Source organism: Miscanthus floridulus, chromosome 17 (assembly GCF_019320115.1).
Source record: "Miscanthus floridulus cultivar M001 chromosome 17, ASM1932011v1, whole genome shotgun sequence".
Classification (NCBI taxonomy): Eukaryota; Viridiplantae; Streptophyta; class Magnoliopsida; order Poales; family Poaceae; genus Miscanthus; species Miscanthus floridulus.
The window spans coordinates 64,881,331-64,900,071 of NC_089596.1; the positions used below are offsets into that span (position 1 = coordinate 64,881,331).

General features: G+C 42.9%; 1 protein-coding gene across 1 annotated transcript; it reads left to right on the plus strand.

Moving 5' to 3' along the window:
- Nucleotides 1-14,708: 14,708 nt before the first annotated feature.
- On the plus strand, nt 14,709-15,723 carry LOC136515713 (uncharacterized). The gene is made up of 2 exons (XM_066509232.1): nt 14,709-15,111; nt 15,212-15,723. Exons 1-2 carry the CDS (start codon nt 14,709-14,711, stop codon nt 15,721-15,723), a joined length of 915 nt encoding a protein of 304 aa, XP_066365329.1.
- The last annotated feature ends 3,018 nt before the right edge of the window (nt 15,724-18,741 follow it).

The following is an 18,741-nucleotide window of genomic DNA, read 5'->3' on the forward strand; positions in this document are numbered from 1 at the left end:
CGTCCCTACAAATCGATTTTGTAGGGGCGGCTAGTGTTATCAGCCACCCCTACAAATCAATTTGTAGGGGCGGCTGATAACACCAGCCGCCTCTACAAATCGATTTGTAAGGGCGGTTTAGAAACCGTCCCTACAAATGTATGATTTATAGAGATGGTATGGTAAAAGCGGTTGGCCGAGCCGCCTCTACAAAGCCTCACAAGCCGTCTCTAGAAACCATTCCTGCCTGTAGTAGTGTAACAAGCACGAGTTGTCAAGGCCGGTTCCAGAGGTGGGGCAAGGGAAGGTCGCTCCAGGCCCCAAAACGATGGGACCCCTTCGCGGATACGTAATATGTAGTGCTAGTATTTTGTATATATGGTTTATAATAAAATTTAAAAGTCTCAAAACTTAACAAGGTATAGCAGCGGAACACCATGACATATCACCAATTGACACTTGAGCCATACCGTGTGAAGCAAGTCATGACGTGATGACTCACTTTTCGAGACTCCGATTATGCTACAACTCGGTAGTCACCCTGATCCACTAACAACTTACTCCATGAGGCCGACGTTACTACATTAAGGAGAGCAACTTAGGCCGCTAGTCCACAAGCTAAAGAAAAACACCGTAGGTTCCCTTCCTTGTACTACCATACTATAGTTTGTAAATTTTGAATTGAGAATTGAATCCATTTGTTAGGGAACACGATCTTTTTATTGATCCATTGTAATATTGAAATTCTATAAAAATGAAAACAACAACTTTAGTCGCCATCTCAATATATGGTTTACTTGTTAAATTTATTAGGTATGCCTTATATAGCGTATTTTGGTAACCTAAACAATTACGAGATCCATTAAAAAACATGGCACTATTTATAGTGTCAATGGAAGGGCCTTTTTATCCATTAGCACTAAAAATTAGCGGGTAAAATTAGTGCTAGTAGATCCAAACAAACTTGCTAATAAACCTATTAGCTAGTGGGTTGCTAATTATCAGTTCCATTGGCAGGTTTGGAGTTGCACCTAGGTGCTAATATAGTAATATATAGCTCATATACACATTTAAACTCACTGTGCAACCACCTATTAGCAGGTGGATCCAAACACCCCATGCTAAAAATTATAGCTAGCTAGGTAGCTAATTTTTAATACTAATGGATCAAAATATTGCCCTAATTCAATTTCATTAATGACCTATTTGGTTCATTAGTCTAGGGACTAGAGACAAAAACAGGGACTAACACTACACCATGACCTACTTTTGCCTATAGATATGTGTTGGTAAAACCAGGCTTTTGATAACACATAATGTGTCGGTAATTATGTACCTTTTTAGGGTCACATAAACTGTCGCCAATAACGGTGTAAGGCTACACTTTTTTGTGTCGGCGTTTGTCCTTCCCACACAAAAAGTGTCGGCGAAAGTTTTTAGACAAAGAAAATGTCATCGTAGCCTAACCAAACCACTGTCGAACTGTCGTCGAAGGGGTATGCGCCAATCAAATAGAAATGCTAGTGTTGCGCGGGAGACCACGCGCCAAAACAGAGGCATGCATGGGAGCTAAAATGCTAAATGTTGAGCCCACTAAAATAGGCCCATCCCCATTTGTCTCTCCCACTCACGCGACTTGGGAAAAAAAAGAAAAAAACTTGCGAGCATGCAGCTAGCATAGACCAATGCCGCGCGCCGCTAGCAGAGCTCCGTGCCGGGCGTCGCAAGGAGGGCTCTGCCGTCGGGCGCCGATAAGAGCCGTTGCCAGAGGCTAGCACCCATCACGGCCGCCACTCCAATGCCCGCCCTGATCGCCGCCAAAGACCTTGGCTGGAGCCCTGCCGCCTCCCACCCTAGGTCCCTGCTGCCAAATCCAATGGGCATCGGCGCCCCCACCCCCACCGCCTTAGCCCACTGCCTCCCAAGCCCGTCGTTGCCCTAGCCCACCACCGCCAGCCAGCAGGAGCGGTGCCGCCACTACATCTCCATTCCCTTCCACATCCAGGTGCGTCATCTCCTCATCCCCTTCCTCTCATCCCCATTCCCCTGTGTGCTAGGGTTTCAGCATAGCTTACTTTCTTATATTTTTCTTGGTTGCAGAAAGGTGTAGACGAAGGTGAGAAAGGCTAGAAAGATTCAACGTTTGGGTTACTTCTCTTGCTAAACTTTCATTCAGTCCAAATTCACCCTCTTCCCCTCTTTGGAGAAGGAACATATTCATCTTGACTTCAATGTGATGTTTACTGCCTTAGTTGATTTTGTAGAGGAACCAACAGGATTCAAGATCTTGTACACAAGAGAATCAATCAGTTTGCATGTAAGTTTTCTTATGCTAGATCTACAACTTATTTCTAGTATATGAAGGCAAAGTTCACACTGATGGAAATTCATAGTCTTTTTACTTTGGTCCTTTATGCAAAAAAAACATGTTGTGACTATTCTATATAAAAAGAGAGAGAAGAGAATCAATTTAACTTTAAGATGCAAGTAGAATTATAAGTTAGTCTTGGAACTATTGAAATGCATACATGTCTCCTCATTGCAAAAAGATCAGATCTAAGTATTTCTTTCTTTCTTGTGCATGTTGCAAAATATCCAATAAGGAAGCACTAAAGGATTCAACTCTTTGATTTTTCTTTCTAAACAAGTCATCACCAACTGTAGCTAGGAAGTAAGTTTGCTTGTGCTTAGGTTTTTGACTAATTTGTATTGCCTTGTGTGATTAATTAGCATTGGTAATATTATCTACAGGGAGCACGAGCAAGTTGGCCTTCTAGTCTTCATCTGTTCTTCTATTATCATTGCTGGATTGGTATGCTTTCCTTTTTGAAAGTGCAATCAAGCCCTAATTATGGGTTTTGGTGATAATGACCATGCAATTAGAGAACTAATGAGATTTATCGAGATGACAAGTAGGGAATTTATATTCGAGGATGCTACACAAAATGGAGGAGACCCCAATTGCAAATGTTGATGGCTTCAAACTCAAAGGAGGTTTAAATTATTTTATATTTTCAATTTGAGTATAAGAAAAGCCATACTATAAAGGGGGACACAATGCTTAAGCTAATATGTGCTAGCAAGTGCTCAAACATACACATGCATCCTCAGATTCATAGCCAAGGCAGTCTACACTTCACTCTTACCCTTGCTGTCTTGTGTGGTGCGGCACTGCCGCACTTGAAGAGAGGCACTGCCATAGTGCAGCACTGCTGCACTTGAGCCGTGGCACTGTCGCGACTTAAGTGACCGTTGGGGGCTGGGGGTATTTATACCCTTCCCTTCCTCCCCAATGGCTCTCTACCTCTTCTTCCTCACTCCAGCTCGTCCAAAACAGAAAGGAGCCTCTCTCTCTCCCTCCATTGTTGACCTTGATCCCTCAAGCAAATCCATGATTTCACCATCAATCCTTGAGAGAAAAGGGTCCAAAACTCGATTAGAGAGCAGCTCCATTGATTCCTCAACTCAAAAGAGCACTTGGTTCATGTTTTGGCTGGCGGTTATGTTTGTTACTCTTGGAGCTTGGCTCCTAGCCATCTAGAGCGTCTCCCATGGAGCTTGCCAACTTGTGTGGCAGCCCTAGGAAGTTTGTAACCATATCTTGAAGCTATTAAACCCACCCCTCATCTCAAGAGTTAAGTCTCTTAACTTGAGAACGAGGAAGGGTTGGAAAGCCCTAAGCCTTAGTGGCTAACCTCAACAACGTGGACGTAGGCAAGCCTTGGTGGTGAGCCAAACCATAGGATAAATCATTGTGTCTCTTGTACTTGATTTACATTACTTGCATGTCATATTGCTATTGAGGTAATTTCTAGGGTTTCTAGTCGATCTACTTGTGTGTGGTGTTTCTACAACTTCTAGCTTTTGATCTATGACTATCATACCTACAGCAGGCTAAGAAATTTCTCCGATCTAAGTTTCCTTTGACTGATTTTGAACTGTGACTCTAAGTTGTCTGTAGGTGTGGCAGTGCCGCTGTTCTGGTCTGGCAGTGCCACTCTCTAGAGCGGCAGTGCCACAGTGTGAATTTGATTAAAGTTTGAGTGTTTGTTTTGACAGGCCTATTCACCCCCCACTAGGTCAACCAGAGATCCTACAAGTGGTATCAAAGCAGGTTACCTCATATACGCTTCACCGCATGAGGTATGGAGCCCGAAGGAGGAACTAGTGGCGTGAAGCGGGTGGATGTCGACATGGACAGCAGCGAGCTAAGCGCGTCGATAGCAAGCAACACCACACTACCACATCTTGAGACTACCGATTCTGAAAGAGCTCTCAATGATAATGAGAGAAGAAGGAAGAGCAGCGGTTAGAGGAGAAGAAGCAAAGGAAAGAAGAAAGAAGGCTCAAGAGAGAAGCAAGAAGAAAAAGAAGAGAAGGTAGGAAGAAGAAGGAAGAAGAAGAGAAGGCAACAAGTGCATCATCAAGCATATCAAGTAGTTACAAAGATGGAGATGATGATGAGTCATACCAAATGTCGGAGGGGAATAAGAAGGAGAAGAAAGGAAAGGGCAAGGCCAACAACAACAAATATGCCACCGTATCCTTTAACTACTCTTCTATTCCTATGACTAACTATGATCGGAGGTCTTTCATCAATGTGCCCGTGGGCAAGTTACCTTATTTCAATGGGACTAACTTTGCCAAGTGGAAGCACTTGATGAGAGCCTATCTTATAGGTCTTCACCCCGGCATTTAGGAGATTGTTTGCAATGGATTTGAGCCATCGGTTGATCCAAAGAACCCAACACTAGAAGAGATGGGAATTATTCACCTCAATAGTCAAGCCACAAGTGTGTTGCTTAGTGCCTTGGATGGTGATGAGTACAATAGAGTGATTGGAGTTGATGTTGCAAGCAAATATAGGACACTTTGTGCCTAGCACATGAAGGGGTTGACAAAGTGAGAAAGGCAAGAATTGACTTGTTGATGTCAAAGCTCAACCAGTTTGTAATCTTGGATGAGGAGGGGCCACAAGAGATGTTTGATAGGTTGATGACAATGGTGGGCAAGATTAGAGGCTATGGTTGTGATGAGCTAGATGGTCACAAAGTTGTCAAGATTATGTTGGAAGCTTATTCACCTACAAATGAGAACGTAGTTAGTCTAATTAGAGACAAGAAGAAGTTTGAGTACTTCACACCAAATGATGTACTTAGAAGGATCTTGACCTTTGACATGCAAAGAGAAGAAGCAAATGAGAGGAAGAAACTTGGAGAATTGCAAGCAAAGCTAGAGGACATCAAGATCAAAGATGTAGCTCTCAAGGCCAACAAATCAAGCAAGCAAGGCTCTACAAGCAAGTTCAAGATCAACCAACAAGCTTCAACTAGCAAGCCCAAAGCAAGCAAGCAAGTTCAAGAAAGAGTAGAGACCACATCATCTTTAAGTGAAAGTGAAAATGATGATGATCAATATGAGAAGATTGATGATGTTTCTCTCTTTATGAGGAGGTTTCACAAGGGGCTAAAGAAGCAAGGCTACAAGGTAGTGAAGAGAAGCTTCCCAAACAAGAAAAAGAGGACATGTCGCAATTGTGGAAGCACCGATCACTACATTGCCAAGTGTCCATATGAGATCAAGGACAACAAATACAAGAAGGACAAGAAAGAGGACAAGGCCGAACATAGGAAGAGCAAGAAAAACATGGGAGAGGCTCACATTGGGCATGAATGGGACTCAACTAAAGAGAGCACAAGTGAAGAGGATGAGAAGGTTGCAACCATTGCTATTCACAAGTCATCCCCTACACCAAGGCTCTTCAACAACATGTCCAATGATGACTACTACTCTCCTCACACTTGTCTCATGGCAAAGCGTGAGAAGGTAAAATCCAAATCAAAGGCCAAATCTCCTCCACCTCCTAGTGATATCTCTAGTAGTGATATTAGTGATAGCTCTAGTGATGATGAATCTAGTGATGAAGAAATAAATATGATAACTAAAAATTTGGAAGGAAAGACCAAATTATTCATCACTAAGCTAATGGAGAATTTAGAGAGTATCCAAGCCGAGCTAGAATCTAGAGAAGAGACTCTTATTCAACAAGAGGATCTCTACATTGCTAGCAAAGAAGCTCTTGCATTAGAGAGAAGTGAGGTGGAATCCTTACGTGAGGCCTTGGCCAAAGAGCAAGAGGACCATGCTATCACAAAGAAAGCAAATAAGCTCTCAAGAAAAGGTATTGTGGCTTAGATGAAAAGCACAAAGAACTTGAGATGCAATATAGCATTCTTTGGGATAGCAACTCACATCTCACTAAGGCAAAGGAAAACTCTACTCCCTCTACTAGTCAAGGTTGTGGAAAATGTTTTAATCTTGACTTGAATGCTTATTCCACTAACCTTGCAAATATGGAAGCTATGAGAAAGGAGATTGCTAGGCTCAATGAAGTCATTGGAAAAGGGTGGATAAGTGTGACCCAATCCAATTACAAGAAGGTTGATGAATCAAAAGTGCCACAATTCAAGGAAGGAAGGCATCCCTTAATCAAGCATGTGTTTGGTCACACAAAAGGAGCGAAGACAAATGGAAGAAGGATAGTGAATGGCTATGAGTGTGTACAGTTTGAGAGGAAGGGCAAAATTGGTATAGATCAGCCTCACAGACTGCGACAGTGCAGCGTCCTAGAGTGGCAGTGTCGCACAACGGTAGTGTCGTGCCCCACAAAAATGAGAAGGCTACCAATTCTATTCCTGATCAAACAAAGCCCAAGAAGAAGGTGTACCAGGAGAAATAGGTTTTCCAGAAGCCTAAGGAATTAGTGTGGGCCACCAAGAATAAGTATGCCTACCAACCAAAGACTTATGCACCTCGACAAAGCATGACATCATGCTTTGTTTTGAGGAACTACAGCAGTGGGAAAGTGGTGGCAAAATATGTTGGAAAGGAAACCAACATATATAGGAATACTTCTATTTGGGTTTCTAAGATTCTTGTGACTAACATGCAAGGCCCCAAGTCAAATTGGGGACCTAAATCTAGCTACTAAACTTGTTTCGTAGGCATACTCCTCTGGTGGATCAAGTTGGGTGCTTGATAGTGGATGTACAAATCATATGACCAGAGAAAGGAGTATGTTCTCATCATATTCCCCGATGACACACTCAAATAAAAATATTGCCTTTGGAGACAATTCAAAGGGGGATGTGATTGGTTTTAGTAAAGTTGCTATAACCCTTGAGCAATCAATTACAAATGTATTACAAGTTGATTCATTGAGTTACAATTTGTTGCTCGTTTCTCAATTGTGTGAGATGGACTACAATTGTCTCTTTTTAGATAAGGGTGTGAAAGTCTTTAGAAGGGAGGATTCCTCTATTGTATTTATGGGTCAATTAAAGAACAAACTTTACTTAGTTGATTTCAACAAAAGTAAAGCTAAGCTTGAGACTTGTTTAGTGGCAAAATCTAGCATGGGTTGGCTTTGGAATCGCCGACTAGCCCATGTTGGGATGAGGAACTTGGCTAAACTTCTAAAAGATGAACACATTCTTGGACTAACAAATGTTCACTTTGAGAAAGATAGGATTTGTAGCGCTTGTTAAGCTGGAAAGCAAGTTGGAGCACCTCACCCACCAAAGAGCATCATGACCACCAAGCAACCATTGGAGCTAATACATATGGATCTCTTTGGACCGGTCGCCTACCTAAGTATCGGGGGTAACAAATATGGTCTTGTTATTGTTGATGACTATTCCTATTTTACTTGGGTATTTTTCTTGCATGACAAGTGCCAAGTTCAAGAGAAGGAGAAGATATTTGTTAGAAGAGCTCAAAAGGAGTTCGGTCTTCCCATCAAGAAAGTGAGGAGCAACAATGGGACCGAATTCAAGAATACTCTAGTTGGGGAGTGTAACACCCTGGTGTTAAGCATGCATTTGGCATTAGCATTGCATGAGAACAAGCATCATTGATCATTCATGAGCATGAGCATCTCAAATTTTATCTCTATGATTGCTTATATCACATGTGTTGTCACTAAATGCTTTACATATGCTAGGGTTTACATGTGACTAATGTATAAAATGCTTGTGGGACCTTAGGGGTACCTTAAATATGTTTAGAATGTCATATGGAAAAACTTTGGTATTCATGACTTCGACCCAATTGGCCTCTAAGTCATGGTTATAGTGTAAGCTATCATTTTCAAGTTGCATGTTTGACCTAAGTTGAACTATAGCATAAATACTTTGCATGTCTATGCACCCTTAAGCAAAGTTGTAGTACTTGACTAGGGTAACAACTTTTATTTTTTGGGTCAAGACCTAATTCTGTGCATAGCATGCTCAAAAATAGCTCACAAGTAGCAATAAAATACTGTTTTCAAATTTGAAAATTTTCTAAGTCTAGGACTGATTTTCAGTTTCAATGTACCGTACTTTGGAGCTTTGTATTTTGAAAACTATGGCAAATTAGATGTTGCTCCCTTAAGCAAAGTTGGAGTTTACATGTAGCTCTACAACTTTGATTATTATAGTTTTCGCTGAATCACGTTGGTTTGAGAGTTAGAGAGTGAGGAGGGAGGTGGTTTTAGTCATTTTGAAACGGCATAAGCCGAGTCAGAGCAGGCCGGTGGTGGCCGACCGTTGTCAGGCCATGCTCACCATCTGGCAGTCATACGCTGGTGTGTGCCCCACCAGTCTGGCCAGGGAAGGCTTCAACATCACCACGACACGCCCGTCTGCTCTCTCTCACTCATTTCCTCTCCCTTGCTCGCTCTCGCACCCACCAGGTGATGCTAAGCTCACAATTGCTGCCGCCAGCTTCGCCGTCGTGTAGCACCACTGTCACCGCACCATTTTCCAATTGATCATGCCAACAGCTTCGCCTTGTTCTGTTCTTCAACCTCCAACCCTTTGCTAAGCACTTTGAGTCTAGGTAGGAGCGCATTTTGCCATTTCCGCCGTCGGTGATCTCGTCGGAGCACCACCGAGCTCCATGCTCGTCATGGCCAAAGCAAGCTCGAGCCTTTTCATTCTTTCTCTCTCTCTCATCTTGTCACCTCTTTAGGTCGTAGGAACTCACGTTGGTGACCTTTTAGACACTACCGCCCTAATGGCACTAGAACATGGCCGCGCACCACCATGCCATCGCTGCCGCGTGGCCATGCACGTGAGCAGAGCTCACCGCCACCTCACTAGAACCCCAACCACCCTAGATAGCTTTGTTTGGTTCCTGCGAAGCTGTAGCGCACCTCATTGGAGCACGTGGTGGCCAAAGAACAACGGTGTACCACCATGCTACCTCCGCCGTGCGCCATTGCCGCCGGTGAGCTGTCTTCGATGAACCCTAGGTAGCGTATTCACCACCAACCGACACGGCTTGGTTAGGGGGACACTTTGGTGTCACCGTCGTCGCTAGTGATCTTGACACCGGTGAGATATGGCTAGCCAAAGCACCTCCTCTATTTTCGTATCGCTGACATGTGGGTCCTTCTGACCAGTGGACCCATCTGTCAGTCACTGTGTGTCTTGGATTTCTTATTTGTTTTCATAGATTTGAATGTATGTTTCAAAAATTCATAAGTAGAGTTGTAGATGTCCAAATGGGGTGAACCAAATTTTGTTGGATTCATCATGAAGTGTAATATTTGATAAAAATATGAAACCTACTATTTGGGATATTTTTCTAGGAAATTAAATGGAGCTAGATAAGTGCTTTTCAATTGTTTGCAATCTTGTAAAATGCATAACTTGAGCTAGGAAAGCGATAAAATTGTGATTCGAATTTTGTTGATCTTGTGTTGACTTGCTCTAGTTAGGAAAAATGTTGAACTTATAGTAAACTTGATTGGAGTAGGGTCTTTCTATTTATCTTTTAATAAATGGTGTTTTCTGAGGAAATTCATAAGGATAAAAATAAGTAACATATTGCCATGCAAATTTTTGTACAATGTTAATGGGTTTTAGGAAAGCTAAAAAAATATGAAATCTATTGTTTGACACTTTTCACTAGGCTAAACTATTTTTGCTAAAATAAGCCAATGCAACTTGTTATTTTTGTAGAGATGGCTATATTTATCCAAATAGCATGAAATTTGTACAGTAGACTTTTGGGGTCATATGTATGCCAATGTAATTTTCTAAAAATTTATTGTGGACTTTTGATATAATTTCTTTATTTCACCTTTGTGTCCTAATGAATTAATAAAGGCATGTAAATAAATTATTTGGGCTTGACCATCATATTTTCTAGAGTGTGTATGATGCCTATGAACTATTGGTACCTTTGGTTGTGCCCAATTTTGATTTCAGTAAAATATTATGGCTCTAAAATTCAATTATAAAAGTTGTTTTGGACAAATTTTGTTGCTAGGTGTTTTGCATAGGCAAAATGGTGTTTGCTATAAAAATGGTTAATAACAAAGTTGTTGGCAATTTCTTTATCTAGCTTGTGTCAAAATTTCTGGGCAATAGGCCAAATGGTTTGAGAGTTATAGCTATCACAGGTTGGTCTTCCGAAATGCTTACTCTCATGAATTTCTGGATAGACCTAGGAAGTTTACCTGTTTTGGCTAAGATAGTTGTTGAATCAGCTTTTGATGATTAAATTAAAGTTGTATCCAATTTCATAAGCTTTCCAGAAAGTCTAGGATCATAGCATTTGGTTGAGTAGAACTCTAGTTATGATCTAAACTTGTAGCTGTTGTGTTGTGGTCCAGAAATGGACTTAGTGTGGATTCTTGAAATTTCTAGAGAAGAGATATGCACCTACTCAGTAAATAAGAATTTGACCTTGTTATCATCCTAATGACCTAATGTGATAGTCATAATTTAACCATGCACATTATCATGACATGTCATCCATGACCCTTCTTATGCATTCATGATCCTCACTTTTTGCATATGCATGCAATAGGTGCGATGGAAGAAATCACCGTATTGGAGTACGAGGCCGATATCCAAGAAGAGCATTAGGAAGTGTAGCAACAGGAGGCCCTAGGAGAAGGTGAGCCTGATGGTGAACAGTTGCCTGAGTGCCCAGATCACCAGCCCTCAACCTTTGTGAAAGTCAAGCCCTAGAGCATTCTAAGCCTCCTTTGTTTTTGAACTATCAACTTGAGTCCTTTATGTTGATGTATTAAGTACTAGGAATTGATTGGAACCACTTGCTGCATATATCTTCCTTGTCTAGATATATATACATCTTGAATCCTATGTAGGTCTAGGATCGAATATATGCTTAGCCATGCTTAGTCGGTAGAAGTCGGGTGATTACCTATCACCTGCATGATATAGACTGATAACTAATCATGGTTGGCTATATGTGCTCAAGTGGAATATAATCATGCGTCAATGAATAAAGGAGACCGGGCAGGATTGTGTTAGAGAAGCAACAAGGCATGGAGGTCTTGGGTGCCTATCTATCCCCATCTGTGTTGATTAAGGACCGATTCGCTATACGTCCTCATGTCATGTTGAACGCATGCCTAGCACTAGTTGGCCAGATCTAGTGATACGACCACGAAGCCAAGTAGCTCAATTCAGGTCAGTCCCCGATAAGTGAAAGTGCGCACACTGGAGGCAGTAAGAATGTGCGAAGAGCCAATGGCATGAGTCCAAGGGCGGGACCAGGTCCCGATCTTCCTGGCAGATTGGTAGAATCTCTGATGGTGCGACATTGATTGGACCCACGAGTTAGTCCTAAATTGTACCAAAGGTGACCTGAGGCTACCTTCATGTGGTGTGCCTCGGTTTGTGTTAGGAATAAATTCCCTAGCTAGATAGGAATCGATTCAAATCGTCGTCTCTCCCAAATAGTGAGAACTTGACTGAGCAGCAGCAACGTAGAAGCAATAATTGAAACTTGATGGTTATGATGATGCTCACATTATTCTTATACCGGATATGGTTACTAATGCTTGTTAGCTTAATCAAGTGATTGCTCTAGTATAGGTGCTAATCTAGAGATGCTTAATTGAATAGGTATTCAAATTGATGCTAAAGGAACTAAATCTCCAAATTATGTTACTTAAGCTTTTATGCAAAATATTGTTAAGCTAACTCCACCTTTTAAAGCCATGCATACTCCTTGGTGTCTTATTATTTTGGTTTATGACGGGTAAGTCTAGCTAAGTACATTCTCGTACTCAGGGTTTATTCTCATTTGTTGTAGATGACGTGATGTACCATGGTTACTGCAAGCATTGCATAACTCCTGTAGTTGATGGAGAGTAAGACCAAGGGCATGGTCATTCTATATCATCTCACCTATGTGCTTTTGTTGGAGATGATCCTAAGCTAGCTATGTATTTAAACTATCTTGATGATGTTTCAAAACTATGTTGCTTCTGCTACTTCTCAATTTGGGTTGTAATAACTCTGTTGAAACTCCGATGTATGAGAACTATTTGTGAACCTATTGTAACATGTGACTGGTTGTGTTGAATCATGTACCATCTTGGTTTGTAGTTGGTTTGTTTGAGATCCTTCGTGATTTCATCGGACTACCGAGGTTTATATGGGTTCAAGTATGACGGTTCGATCGCTTCGGTGATTACTATTGTACTTGTGCTCTTATAAATTGGACGGTTCTGTTATAGCTGGCATTGGAGCCAGGTTCAACATTAAACTTGTCATATGTGTATTTAAAACAAAGGTTTTATTTTAAAAAAATTATAAAGTATGCCAGTGGTCATCTCCATTATGCCTAGTTAAGGACTATTAGGTGGCTATATAAGTACTAACATGGGATGGGCTTTTTACTTTCATTATCCATACGGCGTGCTATTGTATGGATGCCATTCAGTTGAGTGGTAATGTATGGATCGAATGCCTCTACGCCTAGGTAGAGATGGTAAGTTAATGAGTGGCTTGACCGCAAGATGTGAGCGTGCGGTCAGGGAGAGCTAGCTTTGATATGGCTGTATATGCATGCTTGCATGTGTGTATGGTGCGTATTTAATTGTGGGTAATAAATTGTCATCGGGTAGCTTTGATACAGAAATATATATATATATATGGATATATATATGTGTGGAAGTATTTAGTTTACCGCTCTCATATATTCAACCTAGAGCCTAGATTACATTCTTGTACATTTAATTGTTAGGATGGGCTGAAATGAATCTTCTGCAGGTACACTAACAACAAAACATGTAGCTCGTTTAGTTACGATTATATTGAGAAAACGTATGTATGCCACCGTGATATCGTTAAGGATTTAATTTTTTTTCCTAAGTTCATGAGGACGTATGGAATGTGCATGCATCATGATAAATCATTCATTCATATCATTACATTGTTCCTCCCCTTATAAGTTTTAGATTATGTTATGTAACCCTTTTCTATGACCGCGTTGTCTCATAGGAGTTATACCATTTTGATATAGATGGCAGCCCTAGGAGCCCCTATTGCAAGCGACATCTTTTTGGCACTATTTGGAACTTCCACCCTACTGTGGAGGGTACTGCACTCGATCGGGTATGCGGAACCGCCTCGCTACTTTTGGAGCGAAGTGGTAACTAAGGGAGAACAGTGGTATGATGTATAGGTGATTGTCCTAGCCCATGCTGATCACCCACAGTGGCAAGGCTAGAGTGTGGAGTCAGATGGACAGACACCTAGGGAGGGTGCCCAAGTTGTAGCTTTTGAGGTCCTCAGTGAGATATGTCAGGAGTTTGGGGATGAGCTTGTCAATGGTCCTATCAGATCCTTTCCTCGAGTGGACCCCTCGCAAACTACTTGGACCCAACTAGGTGGTAATGCTTTGGTAAGAGACTGGGATGAAAGAGCAAGAAGTAGTAATTTTACCATGAGTGCCATGTATGCTATTATGAAGATGTTTTACTTTCTCTAGGATAGCTACATTAGCTGTATGCAAGAGCTCCAAAGAGCACAGGCTGCACAGCGTAGGATGCGAGAACATGTGCGCAGGCACCAAAGGGCAGTTAGAGCAGCTCAGAATAAGATAGGTAATTATATGATAGCCTTGGAAGCTCGTCGGGGGTAGTTTGTCGGTGCTATTGCTGAGAGGGATGCAGCCATAGCAGAGGTTTAGGGGATCCATGTGGAGAGAGACGAGGCTATTTGTCTTGCTGAGTCTAGGGAGGCTGCCTGAATCCATATGGTGTTCCAGGCTGCTAGGTAGGCAATGGAGTTTGATCGCAGAGAGCAGGAACTTATACGCCAGGTTGAGGGGCTTCAGATGGATGTTCATCATCTCAACAACATGGTGAACCCAATTCTTCCTCCAGATGCTCTAGCGGTGGAAGAAGATCCCAATGTGTTGATTGCCGAGGACAATGTCATGGAGGTGGATGCCAAGGCTGGGCCTAAAGATGAGGAGATTGAGCCTTTTGAGGATGACCACGGTGATGGTGTGCCTGACATCAATAGCGACCACCCCGAGGAGTAGCTTAGCTTTAGTATCTAGCTAGATGCGTTAGCTCACTATCTTCGATCATTTATGTAATGAACTCATAATTTAGTTTGATCTTAGGGTGTACCCTTTGATGTACTCTTAAAACCTTACATGTAATCCATGTTGTGGTTGCACTTTTAGTGAATGCCCGTTGTGTTGGCAAGCAATTTGGCATATACGGAATGCATTGCGAATGGCGTTAAGTAATATAATTGGTGATGTATGGTTGTGGAAATGAATTATTGTGCCTCTATTTTATTATATGAATTTATCTTCTCTCTAGTAAATTCAGTTTGGCATAATTATATAATTCTTCTCCAATTTTCCGACATCATCAATAATTGCTTATTGTTGCAATTCTATAGATGCCTCGCACCCGTTCTAGTGCCAGTGGGAATAATGGGAACGATGGTGTCGGGTGTAGTGGCTTGAATGTTCATGATAATGAAGATTTGCCACCACCGCCACCGCCCACTCCGGTAGAGTTGATGGCTATGCTAGCTGAAGGGCAACGTGCTATGGGCGAGGCTATGCACACCATGGCGCAGCAAGTCACCCAGGGCAAATATCAGCGCCAGGGTGCAGAGCCAAACCAACATAGTGATTTCAAGGAGTTCTTAGATACCAAGCCACCTATTTTCAAGGAGGCTGAAGAGCCGCTCCAAGCAGAGAAATGGCTGAACACACTTGAACAAAAGTTTTGTTTGCTGAGGCTGACTGAGCCAATGAAAACTGAGTATGCATCCCACCAGTTGCAAGGGCCTGCAGGCATTTGGTGGAGTCATCACCGAGCCACCCTACCTAAGAATGCTCACATTACCTAGAACCAGTTTAAGGCTGCTTTTTGGGGGACACTATATTCCTCTAGGTCTTATGAGTATCAAGCATACCGAGTTTATGAAGCTGACCCAGGGTACCAAGAGCTTGACTGAATATCTACATGCTTTCAACAATTTGTCAAGATATGCCACAGAATTTGTTGACACTGATGCGAAGAAAATTGCTAGTTTCAGGCGGGGGCTTGGTCCCAAGATGATGAACACTCTTTCTAATAACAAGTCTACCACTTTCAATGAATTTGTTAGTGATGCCTTAACTCAAGACAATCAAAACAACATTTATGCTACATCCAAGAATTGGAAGAGAGCCTTTGAAGCAGGCGCTTCTCAGTCAAAAGCTTTAGTTGCTGCGAGATCTCAGTTTCGTCCACCTGCTCCTAAGTTTAGGCCACCTCAGGAAAAGGTGCAAACTGTTCAGAACCAGAAGGTATTTCGCAAGGCCTATTCGGTTGCTCTACCAAAGGGTGGCTTAGGACAAGGAAGTTCTAATGTTCCACCCAGTAACCTACCGTGTTGGAACAGCAACAAGCCCGACCATTAGGCAAGAAATTGTCCCTATCCCAAGAGGAACAACTAGAAGCAGGGTAATTCCAATGGGCGTCAAGGACATGTGCACTATACCACTATTGAAGAAATTCCTACCAGTGAAGTTGTTAATGTGGGTACATTTCTTGTGAACCAACATCCCGCAGTTGTTTTATTTGATTCTGGGGCATCACATTCATTTATGAGTCAAACATTTGTATCCAAGCATAATCAGAGGGTAGTTACTATAGATAAGGGTAGTTATTGCATAAGTGCATCTAGAAATCAAATCTCCACCAACCAAATGGTTAGACATGTGCGCATCTCCATAAGCAACTAGGAGTATATACCGCAGATCTTGTAGTATTGCTCGGGTTGGGGATAGATGTAATCCTAGGAATGAAGTGGATGAGTGGCCATGGAGTTCTTATTGATACTTCCACTCGGGTGGTTATGTTAAGAGAACCAGACAGTAAGAATGCTTTCTTAGTACCACTTCCTAGAGATTTTGACCTCCAAAATGTAGCTAATGCTATCTAGCCCATGACCATTACTGACATTCCGATGGTGTGTGAATTCCCGAACGTGTTTCTGGATGAGTTGCCTGGGTTACCGCCTAACAGAGATGTAGAGTTCAAGATTGAATTATTACCAGGCATGGCACCTATCTCGTGAAGGCCTTATAGGATGTCACCCAATGAATTAACTGAGCTCAAAGTGCAATTGCAGGAGCTTCTTGAAAAAGGTCTCATTCAACCTAGCTCATCACCGTGGGGTTGTCCTGCCATATTCATGAAAAAGAAGGATAAATCTTTGTGGATGTGTGGACTACCGACCCCTTAATGCGGTAACGATCAAGAATAAGTATCCATTGACTCAAATTGATATCTTGTTCGATCAGCTATCAAAGGCTAAAGTGTTCTCCAAGATTGATTTGAGATCAGGGTACCACCAGATTAAGATCAGGCCACAAGACATACCTAAGACTGCTTTCCACTACTACAGGAATCAATTTGCGTAGCGTGGCCAAAACACGCTCCGTGGCGGGCACCTTTTTTGCCCACCACGGTTAACCGGTGGCCGGCTAGCGAGGCCGGCCACCGGGGCGCCCGCTGCGGGAAATTGGTTTACCGTGGCGGGCAACCTTACCTGCCCGCCGCAGGAAATCGTTATTTACCGCGGCGGGCGGTATGAATAGCCCGCCGCGGTTAATACGGTTTACCATAGCGGGCTCTTTAAACTGCCCGCCGCGGTAAAGACTTGATTTACCGAGGCGGGCATTTTATGTTGCCCGCCGTGGTAAAGCCTGTACAAATACAGACCTCAGACCCTCCTTCTTCTCCACGGGTCTTCCTCTCTCAAAACTCATGGGGGGAGGCTTTGCCCTAAAATTTGAGGAAACTTTTGATTTGAGTTGAAGGGCTTGGATTTGAGGGAGGAGGACATCATAAGAGGTTGATAAAGGCTCTCCCTCTCTCCTTCCATCCTCTCTCTCTATTTCCATCACCTAGAGTTCTCTTTAGATCTAGATCTAGATCTAGATCAATTTTAATGGAAAAAATGATGTCATGTATTTCTTTAACTTTAGATTCATCATAGATGCATGCTTCATCTTTCACATCATCATTTCCTCTCTTTTTCATGATTTTGGACGTAAAAATCATCAATTTCTCCTAATTCTTCTTAATTTAATGTTGATTGTGATGGATAATGTTCGCAGATACGATGGATAGATCGGAATGGATGTACCGGATCGATAGAGTGAATGATCCGCGGTACCTCTTTGAATTAAGGAAGTTTATTGCGGCTGGTAAAGCTCACCGTGAGAGACTGAAGCGGATGACAACCATATGTCCATGTTCTCGTTGCAAGAACCTGAAAGCCCACTGAGACAGCGAGGTGCAAACTCATTTGTTCATGTATGGTTTCATCGAGGGCTACACAGTCTGGACATTTCACGGCAAAAGAGTTGGTGCGAGTGGCGCTGCATCTGGAGTTACCTCTTCGACGTCGACGATGACAGCACCACCGGTGAATAAAGATCCTTCCGCAGCAGCTGCACCAGCCGACAGTGACAACAGTTGTCGTGATTACATCACGGTGGATGATGTAATGCAAGACATGGCCGACGAAGCCGGCGACGGTGGTGATGGTCAGGATACTATGAGCCAACCCGAGGATGTGCAGCTTGTTGAAGATCTAGTCAAACACTTTGATGAAGACGACGTTGTGTTGGGTTGCCCAAAGTGGTTGGAGAATTTCAGAGAGTTGAAACAGGCGGCAGTTGATCCTCTCTATAAGGACGGCGGCGATTGTCCAAAGGAGTGCACGGCGCTCTGTTTTAACCTCCATATGTTGATGTTGAAGGCTCGTCATGGTTGGTCTGACACTAGCTTCAATGAGTTGTTAAGCTACCTTGCCACCACGTACCCAACGGCTAACAAGGTGCCCGCCAATACTTATCGGGCCAAGAAGCTGATCCGGCTAGTGGTGATGAAGCTTAGAAAGTTTGATGCATGCCCTAACCACTGCATCCTGTATCGAGGCAATGAGTATGAGAATTTGACGAGTTGTCCGCACTGCGGCTTTAGTCGGTACAAGAAAAATACTGGTTGTCGCGTGGATGCAGAAGACGAGGGAGGCTTGCAGGGTGGTCGAAAGAAGAACAAGAAAGGGGCAAAGAAGAGCAGTGTGGCCAAACAGATCTTGGCTCAGTAGGACGATGAAGAAGAGGGTTACACACACAGGAAAAGTCCAGCACTGTCGGTGTGGTACCTGCCCGTGACCGATCGCCTGCGTGCAATATTCGGGAACCCGGACGATGCCAAGCTCATGTCCTGGCATGCATCTGCTGACCGCCTGAACGACGATGGCAAGCTACGACACCCATCCGATGGCAAGCAGTGGAAGGATTTCGACGAGGCCTACCCGGAGTTTGGCAAGGAGCCCAGGCATGTTAGGTTCGTGCTAAGTACCGACGGGATGAACCCGTTCGGTGAGCTTAGCAGCTCGCACAGCACTTGGCCCGTCGTGC

Coding starts and splice junctions, on each gene's coding strand:
- LOC136515713 (XM_066509232.1), top strand. CDS start 14,709: ATGCCTCGCACCCGTTCTAGTGCCAGTGGGAATAATGGGAACGATGGT. Junction 15,112..15,211: donor CCAGTTGCAAGGGCCTGCAG/GCATTTGGTGGA, acceptor ATATTCCTCTAG/GTCTTATGAGTATCAAGCAT.